Here is a 24,834-nt window from a genome sequence, read left to right on the forward strand (position 1 = left end):
GTAAGTGTGTGAATGAGAAAAATATACCTTTGCTTAACCTAGCCTTTCCTTCTGCAAACAGGAGGCTAAGAAGAGACAGGGAATTAGTCAGCTTTGATTTACACTAAAGTACACTGGAAAAGTTGCTCGTTGACAGTGAGATAGATGTGCTGCAAATGAATTTTAATACTAGTTTAGACCACTGATGAAGGAAACTGGGATGCAAACAAAAGAGGCTCCATGTGATCACAGCAAGCTGGTCTAGCTCACATTTCTGCCTGAGCCTAAAGGCCAACTCATTATTATAAAAGCTGTGAGTAGCTGTTTACACTCTCCTTGTGGTATGGCCTCCTCATCATTCTGCAGCCATATCCCCTAAGGGTTGCTCTTGTGTATTAGTTTCCACGCTCCTTGAAGCAATGCACATTTACTTGCACTGCTTAACCAAACACAAGCACGGGCAGCACCTCCGGTAGCGGTAGCGCTCTGTAGCCAGCCCTTCTCCTCTGTTACCAACTTCCACATCAGCACAACTAAGCCAGCTCTGAAGATCCTTTCAAAAAAAATATTTGTAATATCATGAAATAAGTATTTGTGCATTTAATATAAGTGATTTTTTTGGCTATTTTAAAAAAGATGGCTTTACTAAGATCATATGAAGTAATGTAGCCTACCTATCAGGATAAGAAATCCCATTCCAACAGATAAATAAGCTTAAATTAAGAATCACTAATCAACATTTTCCTTTATTTTTGTACTATATATAGTATAAATAAATACACAGCATACTGCAATATGCAGGACACTGAATCCTTACCTATTGTTACAGTAACTTAAGAATTTTCTAGTAAAGCAGTTTTTCACAGGAAAAAAGGAGTGTAATTATAAATGTGTTGAAATCACATACGGGAATATATGGGAATGTGTGACAGGCTTAAAGTAATGCTGAGTCTTGATTGCTCTTCTATCACTGTAGGCAACTTCAGAGTTTCATTTTCATGGAACAGATACAAGTTTCATTAAGAACAGACTTTATAATCAAGTACTGTGCAGTTGAATGAAAAGCAGCATCTTCTATCCTTGCCCCAAAAAATAGAAGCTTACAGTATTTACGGACAATAAAGGGCCAAAACTTAACTCCTTTGCATTCTCTGATTCACATGATATGAGTGCTTCAGACATTCCAGCTGAATGTCACAACCACAGGGTGAACAACTATACCAGAATGGCTTTCTATTCAGCTCTTCTACAGATGTGTCCCCTTACATAAATGTCAGTTTGAAGAGTGCCTTAAGGCTTAGATTCTCTACTCTCTGGTTACTGGAAGTAAAGGTATCTTGCCCCCAAAAAAATCTGTATGTAAATTGAGACAAATGGAAGAAACACCCCAGAACAGTGAACCACCAAGGAGCAAAGCATTCAAGAGCAGTATAGGATATTGAGATCGAAATCCCTGGCCTGAATCATGTGAGGGCTCATCAGAGACACTCAGCACAAGTAAGCACACTAACCATTCTACTACTGAGCTGCCACCTACATCCTCTTCCCTTCTACAAACTATAGAAAGCCTTAAGAATCCATCTTGGAGCACTAAGCAATGTGGACAACTTCTGTGGGACAACTGTAAAACACACTGCCTCCTCAGATCTCCTAGTCATTTCTTGATTATGACTGCGCTCGCATTCACGCGTGCCATGCACCTCCCCCTCCCTGGTGCAAAAGGCAGCCTCAGTCCCGATCTGCACAACCGAGACCAAGTCCTCCACCCTTTGTACACGGAGGTGTGTCAGTGTAACATGAGTTACATAGCATTCTCAACAGTAGTAGCTCCTTCCATACGCTCCTCAAAGGCATTTACCTTCCTACAAGCAAAATTCTTCTGGAATTGTCCAGTGGTGCAGTTCACCTCTTTGAAGACTAGGTCTTCAGAGACCAGAGCAAGTCACAGCCATACTGAAGCACTAACTGAGACTACCACTGCTACTGTAAGCATTTTTATGCAGTCTCTTAGTTTAAAATGTTTGCATCTATTAAAGCCAGACATGGTTAAATGAGAATAAAGAAAACAATATTTAGAGAACAGATGGGTAAAATTAATTAACAATGTTAATGCAGAATTTAAAGAAAGCATTTTCTACAAAAATACTGTATTCTAAGACGCTGCTGCAGTGTGGTTTGCTGCAGGGATGGGACGAATATATTGTTTATCTACAAGCAATGAAATTTTCGGGATTGTGCATTTGAACAAATACATTAAAATATATATAGCTCATAGACATCAACTGCATAGCAAATTAACAGTCAAGTGATCATTGATTAAATCTGCTGCAACTATTGAGCCTTGCAACACCTGTTCAAACTGCTTATTGTAATATACACTTTTTCAAAAGATTAAGAGTTTGATTTCTGTTACACTCCAAGAATAAGATGTAATAATTCAGGTTTTGGAGTCCAAGAAGAACTGAAGTATTAGATTCGTCCCTTCCCTTGCTTGCTGCACACAGAAACAACAGAAGCAAATTTAGAAGAAATATAAAAGCAGTAAAGCAGTACCTGACCAGAAAGGAGTGGAGGAAGGGGGAACAAAGCTGTAGTCTGGAGGAGTTACAAAAGAAAACCCACAGAACAAAGAAGGGGCTTAGAGAAAGAAAGAGAAAAAGAGAAAAGCAAAAGAACATTGAAATACTGGCACAAGATTTAAATAATCGTTTTTTAACTATATAATTCATTGATAATAAGGAAACTAAAGTTCCCTACTAAGGATGTCTGGAAGGAAATTGACTATAATAACTAGAAAATTTGGATCTATGACTTAATTTTTAACAATTGCATTTTTCAAAGAGTAAAGTAGAAAGATGACACCCATTCAGGGTTTCAGAGAAGCAAATTAAAACTGCAGACTCTTGCAAATATTTTCAGATTTAACAGAAATTTTTCTTCTTTAATTTTGTATGCCCCACTTCTTAACAGTACAAAAGCAGGAACTCACGCATGCATAAGACAACTTCTTGAGCCCAGGAAGACTAGTCACACACTCTTAATTAGGAATATAGTCTAAGTACCAATTGAACTGGGAACTCATAATATGCATGGGAAAAAGAATGCATTTTGCCCTGATAGTCATTAATATCAATAGGAATTCCACAGATAAACTGTATTGCTCATCTTTGCAGTCTTCCCCAACTTGAGAGAAAACCCTTGATATCAAGCAAAAACAAGTTTGGCCTAGGCAGAACCAGCATATCATCCTAGTCCCTCTACCAGTTTCCTCAGGTTAAAGATAAGAGGTACACTTGTTCTACTGCCAGCAAACCTAAGGTTGACGTATTTTTCAATACAAAATTAGATTAAAAGAACTAAAATTGCTTCAAATCGAACTACAGTTTGTTGGCATGTTCTCACGTTTTGTCCTTGTTTTGTAGAGGCAATGAAAATATATATATAGCATGCAAAGTCTAATAAAGTTGGGATCTCTGCTCCCAGCTGTGATTTGGAAAGGGAAGTCTATCTTCAACTGCATAAATGATAATGTAGCCTTTAAATTATACCTAATAATATCTATAATTACTGACCAAGAGTGTTCCTTCAAAATGTAGCAGGGTTATATTCACCACATACAGGTGCTTCCCTGAATTTATCCTTGTGACTACACATAGAATCAGTTTGCTTCAAAATTGCTAGTTGCAGGAATGATGACTACAACTATTTTAGGCAAGGAATTAACAAAGAATCCATGGTGGAGGTAATGATGCAGTTTTGTGCATCTTACCTGGATGAGAATAGATACATTTGTGACAATGAAAATGCTAGCATAAATAAAATAAACAGGACCAATACTTTATTTTACTATTCATAAGCTACAGATTATTTATTTAAAAAAAAAAAAAAAAAAAAAAAAACCCAAACAAAAAAACCAAAAAAAAAACCACAACACAGACTAACAGCAGTTTAGGTCTCCTGCACACTATAAACTCCCTTCTGAACTTTCACAGTGATGATCCTTTCTCTGCCTCTAATATTACATGGACTATCTGAGAATGCATGAGGTTAACTGGGGAACACCTTTATAGTGGAACGAGGAACCCCCGGCACCAGCTTTGTGTGGAAATACGTTACATGAACTGAAAGGGCAATTGGGCTGAACTTGTGTGCCCATGCTTAGAGACAAATAACTGCCTTTATTTCTACAGAAGTACAATGATAGTGTGCAAAAGCAGCATGCAGGAGTAAAGACTGGTTAGGTGCTATATAGGGGGTGGGTGGTCCTTTCCTGTCTGTGTATTGTCTTAATTTTTTGAGAATTTTCCTGTCCAATATAACTGGAGGTTTGGTCTTACATGTGAAATACTGGACAAATAAACTTATGTGGGCAAAGAAACCCCACTAGATAACTAGTCTATTTTTAAATGTCATTGATGAGGGTTTTAGCATTCGCTTTGAAGGAGAAAGGCTGGGTCCTTTTGTTTCCTTAAGGGCTGTAGTGACACTTGGTTTATTTTACTTTATGAACAGATACTTTTATGCAGTTAATGCATTAAGTAGTAGAATGACATAACTAGTTAATGTACCTACTCCTGATCTACAGGTGATGACAGTCACTCAAATAGTATTTGACCTTGCAATTAAGGTTACTTTAAAATCTAGATTTCTAAAAGATTCAGATTTCTCAACATGATTGTGCTGGAATTAAGTGCCAAAAACCATTCTGCAGAAGAACATCAACTTTTCTTGAATTTTTGCCTTTATTTCATTAATTCGTCAATCACCCCACTATTCTAATGTAAGACATGGAATTTTTCTGTGTAGCAAACCAAAATTTGATCATGCTATGTCTAGAAAAGCCTAGGACTAAAAAATTAATAAGAAAGAATGCACCATTTCCCCAGAAATCTTCCTAATTAAATTGAATTTCTATATTGAGAAAAATAAAAAGTCTGACAGCTTTTACAACTACATTAAAGTGTATGATAAATATTAGAACAGAATGGGTGACTTCTGCAAGACCATGAGACTAAAAAGCAAAGTTCTAATTAAAGTGGGAAGCCAAATTAACTATCTCCATAAAATGAAGATTTTCCTTCTAAAAATCTAGTAGTTGCTGAAGGGAGAATCAAATTCCCTGAAAATTTAAGAAGTTACAATTGATTTATTATGATTCATATCAGAAATTGCAAGTAAGCTGAAATGCCACTTGGTTTTCTCTCCTTCAATGGGTAAATGAAAACATGACAATTACAAATAATGATTATAATTTTTTCTCACATTGTTCTAGAAAGCGAAGTTAATTTGGTATTGCCATTCAGTTTCACAGCAGCTCAAAGACTTTGGCAGCAGATGATACAATTCTGTCAAAGTCTACAGTGGTTCAACTCATGTTTTTCAGAAATACTTTTCCTAGTTATTCTGTCAATTGTATATACTAAAGCCCAGCCATTTTGAGTAAGAAGCTGATGTCTTTTCAAAAAATGGCCTCATTTAAAAATCCAGATACAGTCATGTGAATAGTATAGCGCAAAATACTGAGCTGAAATCCCAAACCTCCTTAAAATCAGCTTCAAATTGCCATAGTCCTTTGCATTCACCAGCTTCAGCCCTACATTTGTTATAATACGGTGAATGTGACACCAAGTAGTTGCACAACTGGAGAGGGGAAGGAAAGTGCCCTTCTCTCTTCAGCTGTCTTGTCTGGCTTCATTTCAACAACTCTTTTTCTTGCACTCAGATTAAGAGTGGCTGTGAAGTAAACTCACTGTCCAACCACTGCTCCATGACTTATTTGCTTCCTCTACTAAACAAAACCGCAGCCTAAAGTTTACCAGCTTCTTTCCAAATTTAGCCCAGCCGTGTTCACACAGCCTAGATATATAGCTATTCTAACATCAACTTGGTAAGAATGAACAGCACAGCTTTAAAACTGAGCAGCACAACTCACAGATGGGCTGTTAATCATGGAAATTTTGCTTTCAAAGGAAAAAAAAACACAACAAAACACACACATTCATGGGGACATGCTAACACTTTAAAAGAAACTGTCAAATACATTAAGTGAAAGTGCCATCCAGAGTCAATCTAAGTAGGCTAGCAGAACTGTGGAAATCTTTCAGATTTTATATGAAGAGTTTGAGAACTGAGAGGTTTTTTTGATCAGTCTGGTATAAGACAAAACCTGCCAGTTCCCACCTGCACAGTTTGTAACACTAAAGGTCTAGTATTTACTGTAGCAAAGATGCACTTTTTTATCCCCTTGGTTCAAATAAGAGCATCCCGCACTCGTTCCTCTTGCTCTTCCATGCACTGCCTTAAAACACCTTGCTAAAGGAGGTGCTTTCTTTTGTCCATGGATTGAAGGTACTGAGGATGTATCATACGTCTTCTGTCTTGTAAAGAATGAAACCATAAAGCTAATGTTCTTGCAAACTGGGAAGTTGGTGGACAGTATAGATACATTCTAACTGGCCTAAGACAGTAAAGAAAAACTGGTTCTGCTCACAGTCAATAATAACCAAAACAAATGCAAAGTAAATTAAGCAGAGTATATCTTCTCAACAATTAAAGCCTCAGTGCTGTGAGGAGGCAAGGGAGGAGGAAAGCAGAAGAGATGACAAGAGAGAACCCAAGGGAGATTGCCAGCTACACAAAGGAGAAAGGATGGAACAGATAAATTGACCAAGAACAGGGATGTACTGAGATACAGCATAGCAGGGAGACAACTGACAGGAGTCCTGGGAAGCAGTGAAAGAAAACAGAAACGCAAGGAATAAAGAGGAATTTGGAGATAGAGACAGAGCACATGAAATGCACAGACACACACTGGTTTCTTAAAATCATCTGTCCTAAAGTATCTTCACTTTAATTAGGAGAGGAAAAAAGTCTCCAAAGTTAAAGAAATGTTATGGAGCCGAGGCAAGCAAATACACAAAAGCTCACAAACACAGCAAATGAAAGTAATACAGCCAGCTTCATCACAAAGACTACACTGCACTCTGTGGCCCTTCACAGCAGTCTTCACACTGTTAAAATCTCCATTAAGTTTTGTTTTCCTCTTATTATCTGTTGCAATAGAAAGATACAGCCATTGTCTGCAGAACTGCAAATCTAATATTTGCTCTTTGAAAGAAACACTATATAGTTTCCAGAGGCCAGCCATGTGATTGTTTTTATCATTAATATTGAACTTGTACATGTGCTAAAAATCACGCTAACTTCCACTTAAATTGTAATAAGTTAAATAAAGAATATCACATGCACTGTAAATCTCAGTTTATTTCTAAACTTCAAAACTTTTTAACTGGTATTTATATTGTACAGTAGTTCATTAACTTTCAGAAGCTTAGAGGCAGGTAATAAAAATTTAAGGTTAAAAGGCAGGCATAAAAATAATGATGATACAGTAAATCTAATGTGCTTTTTTGAGAAATATATGTGGTGTTACTGAAATGCTACTTCATATGGCCACACTACAAGACTGATTTATTTAAATCCCCTTTTAAGGATTAGAAATTGCCACAGATATTATTAACACTTGTAGCTGCGTGTATGCAAATGTCTGAAAAAACTCAGCAGGATGCAGTTTAATCTCTCACGAGCACGCCTAATAGATTTTTGAGTATCATGGAGATTTTAAGTTTGGCAGCAAGACAAACTTGCTAGACATGTTTATAAACCTCCTGGCAGATCCGAATCTGCTTAGCTTCAAAAAATCCTAGCTAAAAGTATTACCATATTAATTGGTTATATGTCAAAAATGGAAAATGAAGATGTTCAAAGTACCTTGTCCTTTTAGTATTTACATGACAGAAAATAATATACAGTAATTTAAAATACTCACAGTTGCCACCTGTTCTGCTACTCCTTTGTCCCACTGAATTTTCAGATTCTTTGTATGGAAATTGAAGAGTAGTATCCAAACTTCGAAAGCCTTCTTTGAGAGAGTGGTGCCTATAATATTCCACGAGTTCCTTTCAGAAAGGAAAAATATTATGTCATTGGAAATTGAAATCACATCCTTTTCGACATTCTATTGTACAGTCAATGACACTTTTATCCTACAAGTAATCTTATTTTATAATACAACAACCCACAGTACATGTTTATTTTTAAAAAAATCAAGTATCCAAAATATGAACTGCTTTTACAGTGCCACTTAACTGGGGGTTTTAGGTTTGCTGGTTATCCATTTTTTTAAAATAAAGCCTTATTGTCAGAGTCAACACTTAACTGCCTCTTAGAGCCAGGCGGAGCGTGTATTTGTCTGAAGTTAGGCAGAAAGCAAGGTCACTTGCTTGTTATATATATAACAGTAACTGTCTTTGTTTTCTCCAATTTCTTTTGCAATGATAAGTTATGTTTATCCATTAACGTATCTGTAAGTACACAGATCCAAAATAAAGCATAAGGCTTGCATATAAGTCAGCACAATATAACGAGCAGATACACGGACCATGTAAAACTTTCAAGTCTGCCATTAAAATTTGTGGGTGGGTGGGGTTGTTGGTTTTTTGGTTTGGGGTTTGGTTGGGCTTTTTTTTTTTTCAGGTAGTGCAAACTGACTAAAATCCAGCATTTCACGTTTTCTTTACGCCCTATATAAAAATTTGTCTCTGCTTGTGTATGTATATGTGTGCATATATATATGAACATACATATGCACACACAAGTTTTCTATATAAGCATACACATATATATGAAAATATTTTTAAAAAACTACCTCAAATAGTTTATGTAACAAGGAGATAAGTAACTTTCGTTTCTACTAAAGAAGGTAACACCCATCAAAACTGACATGTTACATCATGTTGTGATCTTCAGTCCCTGCCACTGTCTTACTTCTGAATTAGCCCTAATAATGTCAATATCACAGTTTGTACACAAAGCCTAGAATAAGATTAAAGTGACCAGATAATTCAAAGCAAACATATTTCATTCGATTAACAATACTTCAGCTGTGAGATTTCACTCTTCAGAAATGCAAGCACAAAGCAATGTACTTAACTGCAAACCTTTCACTCCTACCAGTACCTCAGTCATTCCATTCTATTTACTTCTAGATTTCCAAAATCAAAGTTGACCAAGCCAAACTTAGGTAAAATAAGGAAATAGTACTATGTTCAATCATTTCCTTCTAGTTAAAAAAAAATAACGAAATTAGCCTACAATAGCCTACATCAGTGATACATTAATTCCAGCCAAACAAAATGACTCTCAATTTTTTTTAGTTCAAGATCTAGTGCATAAACCATAAGTTCTTGGTAATAATCCGAAGATTATCTTCTGAACTCTGGAGTACTTCACTCCCCACACTGCAAGCTGTTGCATGTCTCTGAAACTGCTTCTAAGGCAGAGTCCAAAGCTAAGTAAAATCTACACCTACTTTTAACAGTTCATAATCACAGACCTGCTAGGCACTCCAAGTAAGCAGAAAGGCCAGGAGATTAAGAACTGTTTGGGCTTTGTTGTCTGGTATCAGCACAGCACACAAGCTACAATGTCAGCAACTAAATTTTCTGTCATATATCATCACTGAGTAGCCAGACATTCCAATTACCAAGGCAACAGAGAGGGTGATTTGTAAGTAAGCAGCATTCAAAGTAGGATTTCTGGATAAATGGAAAAATAGTTTCAAACTTTTGTTACCTTTTTGCACCATCTAAGTCTGTAAGAATTACACTGTTTGGTAAAAATTTCAAGTGGGCAGACTGTATTCGTTAGCAAAATAAGTAAAATGGTTTCAAACCGCAAAAAAATTTACTTGCGTCACAAAGATTCAGTTGCTTTTAAAAGCTGAGTTTTTAATACCATGAAAAAAAGTCCGCAAACAACTGGCCTCCAAAGCATTCATTGCACAAATCACTAGCAAGCTTACAAACAGATAAATAAGGTAAGTAGCCCCTGCCAGCATGGATGGGGCTCCTCAGGAGTCTTGTCACATCAGCAGCTCAGCTGACCTTTCGCTGTACCTTGGCCTGCTTTACACACTCAGCACATTTTAATTGCTCTTGTGAAAGTTCTTCTAATGTACTATGAAAACTATGTACAAGAGCTGTTCTGCTTCTGTTGCCTCCAAAGTAGGACAGAGCACAGTGTCAACGCAGATCGCTACTTTAGGTTTCCATGGCTGCTGGTTGGTTTTTTCTCTCTTCTGCTCCCCGTTCTACTCAGACTACTTTTGTTCCTCTCTTCTTCCAGACATTGCTTTTCTCGTGCACGTACCCGGAACAAAGCAGTTGTTCCACAGCATATGCAAACAGTACTTACACTACCACTTGTCTATTTAACTCTCAAGGACAGACTTTTTCCTAACTGAATGTTAGCAAGGCTAACTTCGTAGCAATAAAGCCTTCACACTAGAAATTTCTTCTGTCCTCTCAATTCTTTGACACAATGCATACTCCTTTTGTTTCCTTTTTATCCCAGTCTGTGTCCTATACTTATATCTCTGATCATTCAGCTCCATTTTAAAACCTGTATCAATGCATTAAATGGCATCATCACCGTAAGAAGGTATCTGGAGCAAGCAACTCCAGCTCATGTGCTTTGTCAGGATCCTGAGAGCAGTCAGACATTCTCATCAGTTTCCAGTGAATCATCTCTCGTGTCTGCAAACTAAGTACCCACCTCCCTCATGCATCTGAGGAACGCCATGATTTCTGTTGCTACCAATGTTAAGATTTCAGGGTTACCAGCTGTAACACTGAACACTCACTGTTCTTCAAGCATCAAACAAAGACATTAGAGTGCGGAAACAGCTTGGTGCATTCTTCAATAGGAAATTTATGTTCTTGCCATTCTAATATGCACTTATTTCAAATGGAGTTAGGCAAGGCACAGATTTCTGCTAGATTTTTTTACCCCTGGTAGGATGCTCTTGCTTTACAGAGTATCAGTGCTTAAATTAAAATAATTTGTAAGGCCTCCTGGTTTTAAAGCTTCTCTCCCTACTCTTGTTTTGTATTGTCCTTCATTGTTACTGTTTTAGAGTACTTGGATATACATGCAGGAAGGCTGCAGCATAAGTTTCAAACCAACTGATTGCACTAAATATAAAGTATGGAATGAGGTTCTCTTAAGCATCAGAAAATGCTTAAGCAGTAAAATTTTACACATGCAGTAAGGTAATTGATCCAGACACCTTGTATTTATGAGTCTTGTATGAGCAAAATGAGCTACCAAGAAACTCTTTCAAATTAAAGTTCAAAAAAAGTAATTTCTTCCTAGTACAAGATTACTCTGACGTAACATTGAAAACTCATTGATCTGGGCAGCTCTGACACCAAACTCCTATTTCAGGGAATGAACTATGCCTACAGTTGGAGCAAAAGTTAATGAGAGCACCTATGTTTTGTGTGTTATTACTATAGTTTGCTAGCGAGGGCTTTGCTGCCACACAGTATGAGTTCAAAGTAGCCACAAAGTTGCTTTAATTTAGACTAGTCAATATTGACTTGAGATTACTATTATTTCAACAAGGATTTCTGAGCTATTAGAACTTTAGACATCCCATTCTCGAGCTGCACTTCCTTGCCTGATGTACCAGGACCAGGAAGACCAGCTTTTCCTGAGTTCTTCTGGCCTCTCTGACACAGGTGCACCTTATATCCTTCTCCCTCTGAATTTACACATCACTGGGCATCATTATGTTCAGCAGTAAAAGTGTACATGTGCTGGGCTTGCAAGGAACCTTCACCTAGCCACTTTTAAGGATCATTACTATATAGAGAAAGATTTCCGAAGACATCAAATTCTCCTTTCAAGATTCAGCCTAACTTCATAGTGGGCTGATGCATGGGATTCAAATGCCTCCTGTCTTCCACATCACTGCAGGGGACACAGTCTAGTCCTATATATAAATATGCAGTTTTAAATACATACAACCATCACTTAGGGCACAAACCATAAATACAAAAAAATATCCTATTAGTAGGTATGGACGCAATTCAAATCTCTCACTCTCACAGCCTTCTGTAATTTGACCAACCAAAGTAGCTCTCACTAACAGCAACAGCTACATAGAAAATCACACATTGTTAAAAACCTAATAAATGCTTACCATTAAATTTTTAAATTTTCTGTTTTCTGCAATGTGGAAAAAGCCATCTCTTGTTAAAATCTTGATGTGTTTCACTTCATTATTGTACCTGTGGGCAATGAGTAACTTATGAATATAAATGTGTTTTTAATCAGACACAATCAATATTTACCTGAGGGCATGCCCCAATAACACCACACAAATAAATTCTTAAGACAAAATGTATATCTGTGCCAAAACAAAGTTGACATCTAATTAACCAAATATATTAAAGTATAGCTGGAGAGGTAATCTGTACTGAGAAAACAAGTCACAACTAACTGCTCATTCTTATTGGGAATCCCCATGTATTTCTTACTGTTATACTCACGTTGATAAACAACATGAAAGCAATCAAGACCCTCACAATAATTTGCATCCACAGAATTTAGAAACCCACATTTCACTGAAATTTCTGAATTGGAAAACATTCTTATTCACTTCAGAGAAGCAGATCACATTACACTCTAATTACACTTGCTTACTCTTACCTAATATACTAGACCATCATTTTTATAGACCCATTTGCTACACCAACATTGCTACCTTCCTAATATAAATCCTGGGTATTTCTGTCAGCAACTTCAGTTTTCCTATATTGAGTCTCTTAAAGGCTGTGTATGATTATGTAAATTGAAACAAGTTTTTCTTTTCCTTGTTTATTTCAAATATTATCTAGACACGAGAACAGGAAAACTTTCTGCAGGAGATCTTATTCCACTTACTTAATACTAATTGCATATTCTCCTGACTCTTTGGTCCTGTGCCGCACCAGGTAAGTGCTATTTACTCTGTTAATAAGTTCACTCTCTGCTTGCAATCTTTCCATTGCTCCTGCAAACCTGTAACAGAGAACAATAAAAATTGCCTATGTTTTTTTTCAATGCCACAAAGAAAGGTCTATTAAATATGCAATGCAGAGTTCCCAATATTCTGCATATGATGGAGACCTAAAAAAAATACACCAGCTGCAACTGAATAGCACTTCCAGATCTTTGAATGAAGAATAAAACATGAAAAATTCCACTAGGCACTGGGCGGGGGGGGTTGTTAAATAGAAAAGTACTTGCGCACATGTAGAATACAATGCCTGTTAAGGAAAGTACTCAAGCCTTAGCATTAGCTGAAAGACTACTGGTTTGAATGGCTCATAAAACCAAATGTTTTTCTGAATCATGTGTTGCAAGTGAAACAATAAAACAGTAGTTGAGAACCTTTGAACCTCCCTGAGTTCTAGTGGGCTTTATCTTAACAGAGCGGAGAATTAGCCACCGGTAAACTATTATGTCAAAAAAAGACCTATACAAAAATTTGGCATTTATACAAACACACTATTTTATTTGGTTTCATAATTATTCATAACCTATTAAAGGCTGAAGTGTAATGGATAAACTAAACATTCACAAGCAAAAAAAAAAAAAAAATATCACCCTAATACGTCCAAATTTGAAAGAGCTGTTGCTAAGGGTTGAAAGCTAAGACAAGTCAGTCGCCGATTCTGCAGTCTGACTGCATAAGCAGATTTGTGCCCTTGCTCTGCCTTACTGGTTTGGATGGAAATTCATGAGAGGCTGTGAGCAGACATCTGTTTGCAAAACTAGAGGTTAAACTGTTAACTGAGGAAAGAGACCTAGCTTCCAGGGAATTTATGCTTCTTTAACTATTTTAGAAAGTGGTCTAAAGGCAGTCAAGATCACAGATCACTAGTATGCAAAATTTCATACAAATACATCATTACCAATTAGAAGAGAACTTTAAATAAAAAATAATTATTTTATAAAACACATCAGAGAACATGCATTTTGAAGTTTATCACAAAACACACGACTTTTTACAGTAAATTTCATCCTCAAGTCATTTTTCAGGTAAGTATTACAATTTCTTAGAAGAGAAAGACTAATCCCAATGAAATGCTTTCTTCTAACAAAATTATAAATAGAGCAAATGTTAGAATTTAATTTAAAATACAAATTTTAAATATTAAACATTCTATTTGGCTTGTTAAGAAAAATCAGTATTTGTTTAGACCTGATTCTGATTTCACTTTTAGCAAACTAGAGGAAATCAGAACTCACATGTAAATGACAAAGCATAAAAACAGTAAAAGAAAACAAGTGATGCTTACTGTGGTCTCTCAGAACCACCATGTCTTTTCAAGTGAGCTGAATTCCAGTAAAGAGTCCACACACTACATATGCCCCAGACAAGCAGTGGTTTTAATTTTGAGACATTGTCCTTTTATACCTCTACAGTCTTTTTTTTTTTTTTTTTGAAAGGTGATGCTGAATTATTGACAAGACAAGATGTATTTAACATTATTGCTTCTCTTTATTCACTTAACATGTAAGATCTGCTTGCACGCTTCACAGTATACTCATCTCTCGCTATTCTATTTCAGACCTCTGGGACTAAGGCTGCACAGCTACAGAATTGTAAACAAAATGTCAAAATTAAGCACTTTATTACATCAGAAATGCTTTTAGGCAATACGTGGTGTTGCTTTCCCAAACCATTACACATTGCTTTCTTCAGAAGCCTACAAAGATTAAACCAATACAAATGAAATTGTAATAAACACAATTGTCTTTCTATGAATGCTTCTTTCAAAGAGATTCTTTATAGACTAGACAAGGACTCACCACAGTTGTGAAGAGTAGTCTACTGGTTTAGGAACCTACAACATAAAAAGATGTAAGAGAATAAGGATCGAGGTTTTTTCCTACTCAACACAAATTAGATAGCATTGATCTAATAGTCAATATCCAGATGAAACAAGTTAAAAGAAACAGATGATCTAATTAGTCTGCAAGTCTATTTTCTTTTGAAGTTATAATTCTGAAAATAGTCCAGAATATTTTAACTCTTTGCTGCTGTGACAGATTATTTTTTTTACTTAATAGAACTGTTAGAAGTTTTTCTGACAGTGCCTACATTCAAATTTAATACATAAAATAGCCCAATGCTACATATTATTGAAAAGTATCATTAAAATGTGCAATAAATTTACAGTAACATGTATAAAATTTACTTCATGTTTTCATGATTGTATAGCTTTAGAAAGACTGTCTACTAGGAAATACAGTATATAATATTCCAAGACAGTTGAGGATAATCCACAGATTGTAGTGTGACAGCATTCATACCTTTGTATTTGACTTTGATAACTCTTGTTTTTTATTTTAATAAGCATGGAATTTAATTCTGAAATTCAATTTAAAAAATTAAACAAACTACAGTCACTTTGCAAAATGGACTTTATAAATATACGCAAATTTATGTATAGATAACATTTATACACACACAAGATGCACTGTATAGTAATCCCCACGAAAATCAGCTTTTCATCTTGACCATCTCATTGCTGTATGGCACTTTGGTATTCCCCTACTCTTGTAAAACAACGTGTGAAACTTGCAAAGTGCTGAAAAAATTATTTTAGTGGAAGTTTAATATATGCCTTGCAGAATTATAACCTAAATTTGTATATTCTTAGATAAGCAAATGATTTATTTTTTTTCTTCCAGTAAAACCAAAGAATGTTTTATTGTTTTCTGGAATCTAATAGCGGAAAAAATACAGTAACAGTCTTCTCACAAATTTTATTTATCATATATGAAATATCTTCAACAGAGACTTCCAAACACAGATCAATTCAGGAAGATATTATACAGGCCTACAAACTTCAATTGAAATTACAATCAATTACAACTCCTACTAAGATGACCTCAGGTATCAACCAAGGTATCTATCTATTCTCTAGACCTGATCTTTAAATAAACTCCAGTGATAGGACAACCCCTTCCTGTGAAAAAATATCCCTCCAAAAAAAAAAAAAAAATCCACACCACACACACAAACAAACAAAAATACCCCAAAACTGTCAACAGAAAAATCCACCTCCCTGTGTATTTAATCACTGTATTCAGCAGTTACAGTTGCAATTGTCAAGGAATGCAAAATTTTTGTGTTAACCTGTCCAAAATGCTATGGTATATTCTACCAGTATTGCTAAAGTAGTAAAAGGCAGCTTCTGAATAAAAAAAAAAAGCAGAATAGGAAGCTATGAAGCAATTACTGAACCAGGATATTGTAAACTAGATGACAGAAGATAGTCTAAGTTTAAAGAATGTACAGAGAATATATTTACAACCACTTGTGTTGGTAACATATTATCTTGCAACCTCCGCAAAAAAGCAGTTACCAGAATGCCAAATTACTAAATTATTGAAACAAGTAAGAATTGTTACAATTTCACCATTTTAAGGGTCTCATCTTCATGCTAAGAAGCCTCAACACCAGATGTATATACTGTACTTACTCCAGACACTTCACTTAAAACACTGGCTAAGTATGTTCTTAGTTAACTTCAGAACATTTTTTTAGTTGAGAAAGTTTCCAACAAACTTAGATTAGGAATTAAATCAGTATCTGCCCTAACTTCTCTTTCTCAGAAATTAAACAAAAGCTCCTCAGAATGTTGTGATACAATGGGGGTTGGCTAACTTTAAATTTACTTAAGATGTAACTTCCATCCCTGCACAATTAAGATTCATTTCCATGAATGAAAATTTGCAGAGTTCAGAAAGCTCTGCTTACTGCCTTTGACACAATGGTCACTCAGACTAAATGCATAACCACTTACTCAAATGCCTCTCAACCTAAGATCCATATGATGAAACTCTGAATTTTGTAGGACAGTCCAAACCTCACATTTTTTTCTAATTAATAAAGCAGACACTAGTGCAGAACACATTAATGTTCTCTGTGATAAAATCAGGACCACGTGTTCAGCTTACACAACAGTAAATCTATCCAGGTGTTAAAACAGTCATTAAGTTGGTCTAGTTCTTGAGAGTGAAAAAGGAAACATGCATTACTCCCAAATATCGTAGACAAAGGGCTCTCAAACAGTAGCATTTGTAGTGCTGGTAGTATGCAAACTCCTTTGAAGTGTAGGAGGCCTAACACAGCCAGGTACTACCACTGGCAGCAGCAGTGGCTCTTCTATCCCTCCAGCTACTGATGGTGTTACTCATGCACCTCTGCTTCTAGTGTAAGATTTGGGAAAGAGTTAACATATCATGCATATGCTGACATAGAATTCCTACAAGAAATGTTTTAGTGAAGCAACCAAATGAGATCTTTCAAGGCCAGTTAGGCACTTACAGAGTTTTTACATGCCGTGAGATATTTCAGTAATAGATTCCATCTACAGAAGAACTGCACCTTTAATGATTTGTACTATCCCCCACAGGACTAATTAAATAACATGCATTCTACCAGCAGCAGGAAAATAAAGAACAGTTTTTAAAAAATAAACATTCATAATTTGTCAAGTAGTCCTGCTATGTTGGAAAGGGTATAAAAATTCGAAGATGGTTTAAGTGCAACCTCCAGAGCAGTTAAACAATAGATAAGTAGTCCTTTTCATAAATTTTGATTGGACAGATTGATAGATACATATAACAAGTGTTCTTCATTGTCACGAAACAGAGTAAAATACTGTGCTATTTATTCAATGCCTGTATAGAAATAAGAAAACTGGAGGAAAACTAGAAAGAACCAGATATTATTCATATGGTACCAAAAATGTCTGCTGACATATAACACTTATTGCAAAGAGGAAACAATTGTTTATAGGTACATCTATGAAAAGTCTGGAATATGGATATCCTGGAGCTCAGCAGTTTTTCATTCAATATTCATTCCTAAAGTCTTTTGATGTATGTATTTTATGCTGTTTCTGGGCATTTTTATATCAGCTGGTTGTAAAGACTGTTAGACTTAATAAAAGTTATAGCATGTTTAAAACCTGATTGATATTTCAGTATCTTTAACTGCATCATTTATCATAATAAGATATTCATATTTCACCCTTCCAAGTTAGCAGTGGTAAAGCATCAATTTATCTTTTTGTTCTTATCATCACACCCGTTGGTAACATTTCATGAATAATATTTATTCTTTCTGTAAAACTGTATTATTTTCAATACTCCTCTAAATAGTATATTTTACATTTAGCAGAAAGCAATCTTCACAATGCCCTAGTAGTGTTTTTCCTAACATTGGACATCCTACTGCTTCTGTTTTAAAGTACAGTGGCGGTTCCTAAAATGTTGCTACAGTTGCTGTCAATGACTGTACAATAACTGACTGAGTGACTCCAAGAACCTACCACCAGTATGTAGCAGGTACTGCCTGTGTCCAGGACAGTGATGCCACGGTACAGGAAATCCACAACTTTTACAATAAGCAAGGGGTGCAGGGAAGAAAGCTAAATTCACATACTGTTTTCATTATTTATTCCAGATCTCTTCTCTTACCTAATCTAAATACCTTGTACTTACAAGTATTCTGTGCATCCCTCTTCAAACAAAATCCTGAAAATACAGGGTAATGAAGAGGTCTCAAGATATACTAATGTATTTATACTCTTTAGGTTTACATGTATATTTGTTTTAGAAACTAAGGCAGAATATAAACCTTAAAGGCATATTAAAATGCAGCCACTAACAGCTGATTCCACCTACTTATAAACCATTTAAGTGGCATATCTTGATTGCTGTAATGAAAGCAATTCTATGAATAAGTCAGACTTGTGAATCAAGTTAAGTTAAAGTTATCTTAAAGCAAGGTAAAGAATATGATTCAGTACTGGTTTTATGGGTTTACATCAATTAACCTCAACAAAGGGACATATAGTAATCTGATGCACAGTGTTATAGAGGGCAGAGAATCAAGGAGCAAGCATACAGCCTATTATAATGTATCATCACATCTGTATACAAAACCTGAGTACATATTATAAAATAATTTTTCTTATTGCTATCCTGAACTTTTCTAGATTGAGAACTTCCTTGTGTGAAATAAAGACAGATAAGAGAAAATCTATCAAGTATTCTGAATTCAAGGTTTTACTTCAGTTTTACTCTTACACATTTTTAAACTCACTGCATATGGTGTAATCCCTCTCTCTAACCCAAAGTGACTGGGGAAAAGATTAGAACCACAGCATTCTCATCTTACTGCTGGGGAAGGAAGGAAGCACACTTTCACATAAACTGTCTTTGTTCTATACTCTGAAAACTGTTTAGATGGTTCAATTTATTAATACCCCCAAAGGTGAAATCTGCTTCTCAAACATGTTTTCTTGAGATGTCCTATTTATTCCGATAACCAAAAAGCATTGCAATGTTATGTTTTAAGCAATATTGACCATACCATGAAAACACAAAGGAACGATAAAAAATATAATTTTTGTAAGGTAAGATTAATAAAGCAGTAGCATGAACTAGGCAGGTTTTTTTGTAAGATGACAAACAGAATTAAACAATTGTACTTACACATGGGCTAGGCTTTACTGCATCACTTGGGAAGAATCCAAGCTCTCCTGTTGTTAGATTTCTGCCCTAGAAAAAAAACAAAACCACAACAACAAATTTTTCACTTTTGAGCTATAATGGGGGTTAACAGTAAATAATAATATATGCACAGGGATTTAGGACAATAAGAGTATACCAAAGAATTTTAAAATAAAGTGCTGTTCTAATAAAGTGTTACTTAACAGTTGTGTGGGGTTTTTTATTATGGGTTGTTTGGGTTTTTTATATAATTTATATAATTAAGTAATAATTGTGGCTGAAACACCTGAAAGCTCTAACAGATGAGATGTCAGAAGGGGGCTCAGAGCCTTCGTTGTGATTCCCAGTTCTGTCAATGTCTGCCAGTGCCTGATATCTTCATTACTGTTAATTATCTCCTTCCAAGTTATTTCCTCCTCAGTTAGCATCACTCTAGTGAGAGTTGCCACACTGCAACATTACAGATCCCCAAAATGTCTACCCAACCACACAGCGGCAGTTGCAGCACCTGAAAAATCATGCTAAATACAATGCAAATTTACGGCAAATAAATCCATCAGCCAATTCAGACACAAAGTTCTATACTTAAGGGTTTCCACAAGTGATGCAAATCACTGGAAATTGGGTGAGCACAATAATACTAATAGAATTAAAGATCAACTCTCTGTCTATAATATAGTCACAAGGTGCTATAGATGCACCCACACAACTGGGGGACCAGCTGCAGAAATGCATCCAGCATGGCCTAAACTGAACCTTTTACGCAACACAACTGCTGCCCCAAGTTGCAAGACCAGAGTTGAATGCTAAGGGCCAGAAGTGACCTGATCATCACAGAGCCATGCCTCAGCAGCTCACAACTCACCACCAAGCTCTCCTGAAGAAGAACTCCTCAAGCCGGCAGAGCAGCAAAATAAAACCACCTTTCTAGTCCTAGCAAACATCGAGCTGGGACCATGCTTACCACACTTTCCAGAGCAGAATAGAGCACCAGCTGACATTTCAGAACACAGAAATCAAGGCATCAAAATATCAAGCAAATTTTTTCATGTAACAGATTTTTAAAAGCACATAAATGCCTAACCTCCATTAAATTTAATAAACTGACTGTAAACAGAATATACTATCAACATTTGGCAATGAGAGTAAGAACGAGTACTTCACAAGCATTGTATTTTTGAAAATTACATTTCATTTTTTATTTTTGATGGGGGGAAAAATTCTTCAGAAACAGACGTGGAATTTCTTTAGGGTTTTAGTTCATTTTGTTTCTGTAATACTAAATGTGTAATTGTACCCTAATACCACCACACAAAACAGAATTCAGCAATTTCAAACAGGGTGGAGTTGAATGCAAAAGCAAGGATTAATGAGGGTTTATGAAAAAATGAATACATTCTTTGATTGTAATACCCTAAGCATAATAAACAAGTGCATCATTTTCCTAGGGAGATCATTATGCAATTTATCACACACGGATAGTAACCCCAGCAACTGCCACCATTACCAAATACACAGAGAAATACAGAGGCAGCAGAGGAGAGAGCAAAGCAGTTAAGCAGTATTTAAGTTATAATGTCCTGAATACCAATAATGTTGAAAAAAGAATTATGCACAAACAAGTGACAGTATTATAGATCTGGACCTGTGTTCAGCAAAGCTTCCTTGTGCTCTTTCCCACTATCTGCTTGAATACACGCTATCCTTTGCATCCATACATTCTATTTACTCCTGAAACATGAATCCCCCTGAAGGACAGATTTAACTGAAACGCAGAGCTTTGGCACAGTCTCCTAAGTGATACTTATTTACAGTACTAATCTCATCTGAGTAGTGAGTGATATTACAGTCAATAAGACCAGCCATTAAATAAAATATATTAACATCTATCAAAACACATTTGATGGCATTTAAGCTATAGCTTAAGCATTGCTTAGTAACTTGTGGTGTTTATCTGATGTACTGTAAAGAATGACAAAAAGTTATATTTAAACCAGACATACTTACCTATTACAAGCACCTGAATTTCTAAACTGAGCGATGGTCAACTTAAAAGTCCGTTCAAATATTAGTCTTTCAGGTCAGCTGTAAATTACTGTAAAGCACCTCTTGAGTAAAACTTGCACATTTTAATACAAACTGTGTTTTGCAAGTTTTTTTCTTAATATGCATTTTAACAATGCAGATGTCATTACAAGACTTATGAAAATCTGTAGTAAGCAGTCTGTGACAAGTCAGCTTGTAAGAAAAAAAAAATCCTGAATGATGCAAATGGAGATGACAATTTCCCTGAAGATTCAAATTTATTACTAAGAGTTCTGGGGAAGAAGCCTCACACATGTTCCAGTTTCTGCTACTTAAACACAGTGAGATTCTAGCTAAAATCTTCAGCATAGTAGGTACAAAAAACATCTAAGAAAAATCCCAGTAGATTGAGTCGACAGATGTATACAAACATGGCAACAGAATCAGTCCCACAAGATGCCAATAATTCTGGCTTATACTAATTGTATTAGCCACACGATTACCTCCTAGCCAGTCCCAAATCAAGAGTGTCTTTAAATGCTTCTCTGGATCAGAACTTAAGACTTTGCAGAACCAAACCATACATATAAAACGATATAGGTCAGAATCTGCCAACCAACGTTTGTAAAAATTTTGTAAAGATGTGAAATATCTATGGTGTGCCAAATAATAAATCGGGGGGGGGGGGGAAGAGGTTGGTTCGTTGATTTGTTGGATTTGGGTTTCTAGGGGGTAAGGGGTTACAGTTATTTACCTAATTTTTTAATAGATAAATCAATTCTATTATTTCTGACTTCCCCTGGTTGAATATTGTTCAGGATGATGCAGTGGCATAGGAACAAAAGCTCACTGATTCATTCCTGAAGAATCTGGAGAAGATTCAATCCTAACTGCAATCAGGAAAAAAAAGAAAGAAAATAAAAAAGTATGATCTAACTCATGTAACAGACCTAGCCATTTTTATAAATATATTCATTAGCTTATTTCAGTCTCAAAAAAAAATAAGAAAGTCACAAAGACAAATACAGGAACAACAATTCAAGAAAACAGATGCTTCCCAGTTGTTGTTCTATTAATACACTGAAAGTTCTTTTATTTAGCTCTATTTCCATTTATCTAATAACATCAGTAGTACGTAGGATTCTAGTATGAACAATTTAGACAACAATCAAGAAAAATGAGACATGCTTTAATGCATTTATCTTTAAAGTGAATGCTAGACAGCATTTCAAATCTGTTTATAGTTATCAACTAAAAAGAAATTTCAGTAACAGTAGTGATGTGAATTGCATGATACTGAATTTTGCCATCAATAGAATATACTTTTCCATGCACATAAAAACCTGTGTTTAGCTGAATTGAAAGGTCACAAAGAAGTTTAGGTGTAGTTCTGTTTTGCAGAGCTATTTCTCTCCCCTATAAATCTAATAATCCTAACTAGGTTTTCCCAATATAGCTTTCATTTCTGCTATGTTAGAGAAACAGTGACTGAAAATTCATAGGACTTTGCTGTTTATGTGCCAAGTGCTCTCCTTAATTCTTATAATTTCACAATAAGTATTGCTATCAATGCCACGTTCTTGCAGATTTATTCACCAGGACTTTTATTCTAAGGCTGCAAGAATGAAGCTTTACAGAATACAGGAACTATTGACAATTTAGAAATAAAAATAGTTGTGTTAGACATTTGTTTTGGGGTAAAACATGAAGATACTCTTTTGTTGTTCAGAAAGGAAAAAAAGTTGCAAGTGCAATAGATCAATAAGAATTTAATGTCTGGAATTAATGGAATATAGCCATTTGATAAATGATACCATACCTGCCAAAATAAGCTATGTGCATCGCCTCTAATTAGTTCAATAGTGTCTCCAATCTGGATATGCAATGGTGGACCATCTTGAGTTGCTGGCTGTGGTATTCCGTTATAGTTTCTAATGACTTGCATTTTTGGTAAACCTGAACAACAAAACAAAACAACAGAAAAAACCAAAACTTAAGTCTGCACATGTTTTTGGTTAATGACACTTTACAACATCTGAAGGCCACAAAAGCAATCAATCAACAAAGTGACGCTATGTCTTTAATAGGTACCTGACTAAGGCACTGAGGCAATGCCTTAGTACCATACCATGTACAACCTAATAGAAAAGAACTACTTGGAAAAAACAACTTTTTCTTCCCTTCTCTTCTTGGGGTAAAGCTGATTTTGTGTCTATGGAGGCTCTTTCCTCTACTGATGCACTCCTAGCTCTGCATAAGGTTCAAATATTAAGGCTATCTTTGTAGTTTAAGGCAAAAATTGTGATGAACTAGTATTAAAACACACTAATATGAATAATCTCATCAGCTTTACATTATTAGTACCAAAAAGCATACTGCTGATGTGAACATGTCCAAGATAGTAAGGATGACAACCCTTCTAGGCTTCTCGTAAGACCTTCCCCCCCAAGTTTTCAGGTTTTGACAATATTTTTGGATGCACATAGAAAAGCCTAGATCAATTTAAGGTTTCATTTTCAAGACAAGAACTCTAGCTGCACACGAATCTTTCCACATCAATACCGGCTGCATCTAGACAGCTGATCTCTGATTTATTTTGTTTGGTTGGGTTTTTTGGGGGGTTGTTTTGTTTTGGGTGGGGTTTTTTTTGTGTGTTGGTTGTTTTTTGGGGTTTTTAAGGGAGCAATCTACTTCTTGAAAAACAAAATATTTTCCCCAAAGATCAGTTTCTCTGCCTGTACAAAGAACTAATTCACTGTTTGTAACTACAGTTCAAAAGCCCTCTAGAAGTATCAAATGGGAGGAAGGACTTCAGCCAGAAAAGAAAACTGTGGGTACTGTAACTCCATGTTCTTACAACTATAAAATGGCATTTTAAAAAACTCAAACACTTAAAGCATTATGGACAGCTAATGTATGGCACTATAACAGTATACTGTGATATTGTGAGATACTTGAAATCAAGTGAAGTACCACCCACTCCATAAAAAACATAGTAAAGACTTAAAAGTTCTTAGAAAAGCATTTTTTTCCATTCTTTATACTGCCAAGGAAAGCATCGTTTTAACAGATCAGATCTATTTTTAATCACTATTCCTCTAACTTTAAATAAAAGTTTAAATAATTTTTTATAACAATTCACCTGGTTTTAACTGCACATAGGATGTTAAAAACAGCTACAATTAAGTGGGCACATCCATTTAGAATCTTATCCAGAAAGTTTTTGGTTAAGTAAGATTTTCTAAGAATTTATAGTAATACATACAAATAAAGAGTGAAAGCGTGCAAAATCAAGGTAGCGGGGCTGCCATATTTAACCAGTGTCTTGCTAGAGAGTTATGATTAACTTAATTCTAACAGCAAAGTATCAGCAGACCTAGAAAAGCCTGATTTCTGTTGCAAGAT

The 24,834-nt window shown here is 35.6% G+C and overlaps 1 protein-coding gene across 2 annotated transcripts in view; it reads right to left on the reverse strand.

Annotated features, from left to right (window-relative positions):
- VAV3 (vav guanine nucleotide exchange factor 3) overlaps positions 1-24,834 on the reverse strand; it is a 173,102-nt gene that overhangs the window by 7,577 nt on the left and 140,691 nt on the right. For both annotated transcript variants that reach the window (XM_080407185.1, XM_080407184.1), the window contains exons 20-25: positions 23,249-23,385; positions 19,387-19,452; positions 14,683-14,717; positions 12,769-12,885; positions 12,026-12,113; positions 7,808-7,937 (exon numbers count right to left, since the gene is read on the reverse strand). In XM_080407185.1, coding sequence (XP_080263311.1) covers positions 7,808-7,937; positions 12,026-12,113; positions 12,769-12,885; positions 14,683-14,717; positions 19,387-19,452; positions 23,249-23,385 — 573 coding nt within the window. The remainder of the gene's footprint in view (positions 1-7,807; positions 7,938-12,025; positions 12,114-12,768; positions 12,886-14,682; positions 14,718-19,386; positions 19,453-23,248; positions 23,386-24,834) is intronic.

This window comes from Falco punctatus, assembly GCF_963210335.1.
Source record: "Falco punctatus genome assembly, chromosome: 11".
NCBI classification, from domain to species: domain Eukaryota; kingdom Metazoa; phylum Chordata; class Aves; order Falconiformes; family Falconidae; genus Falco; species Falco punctatus.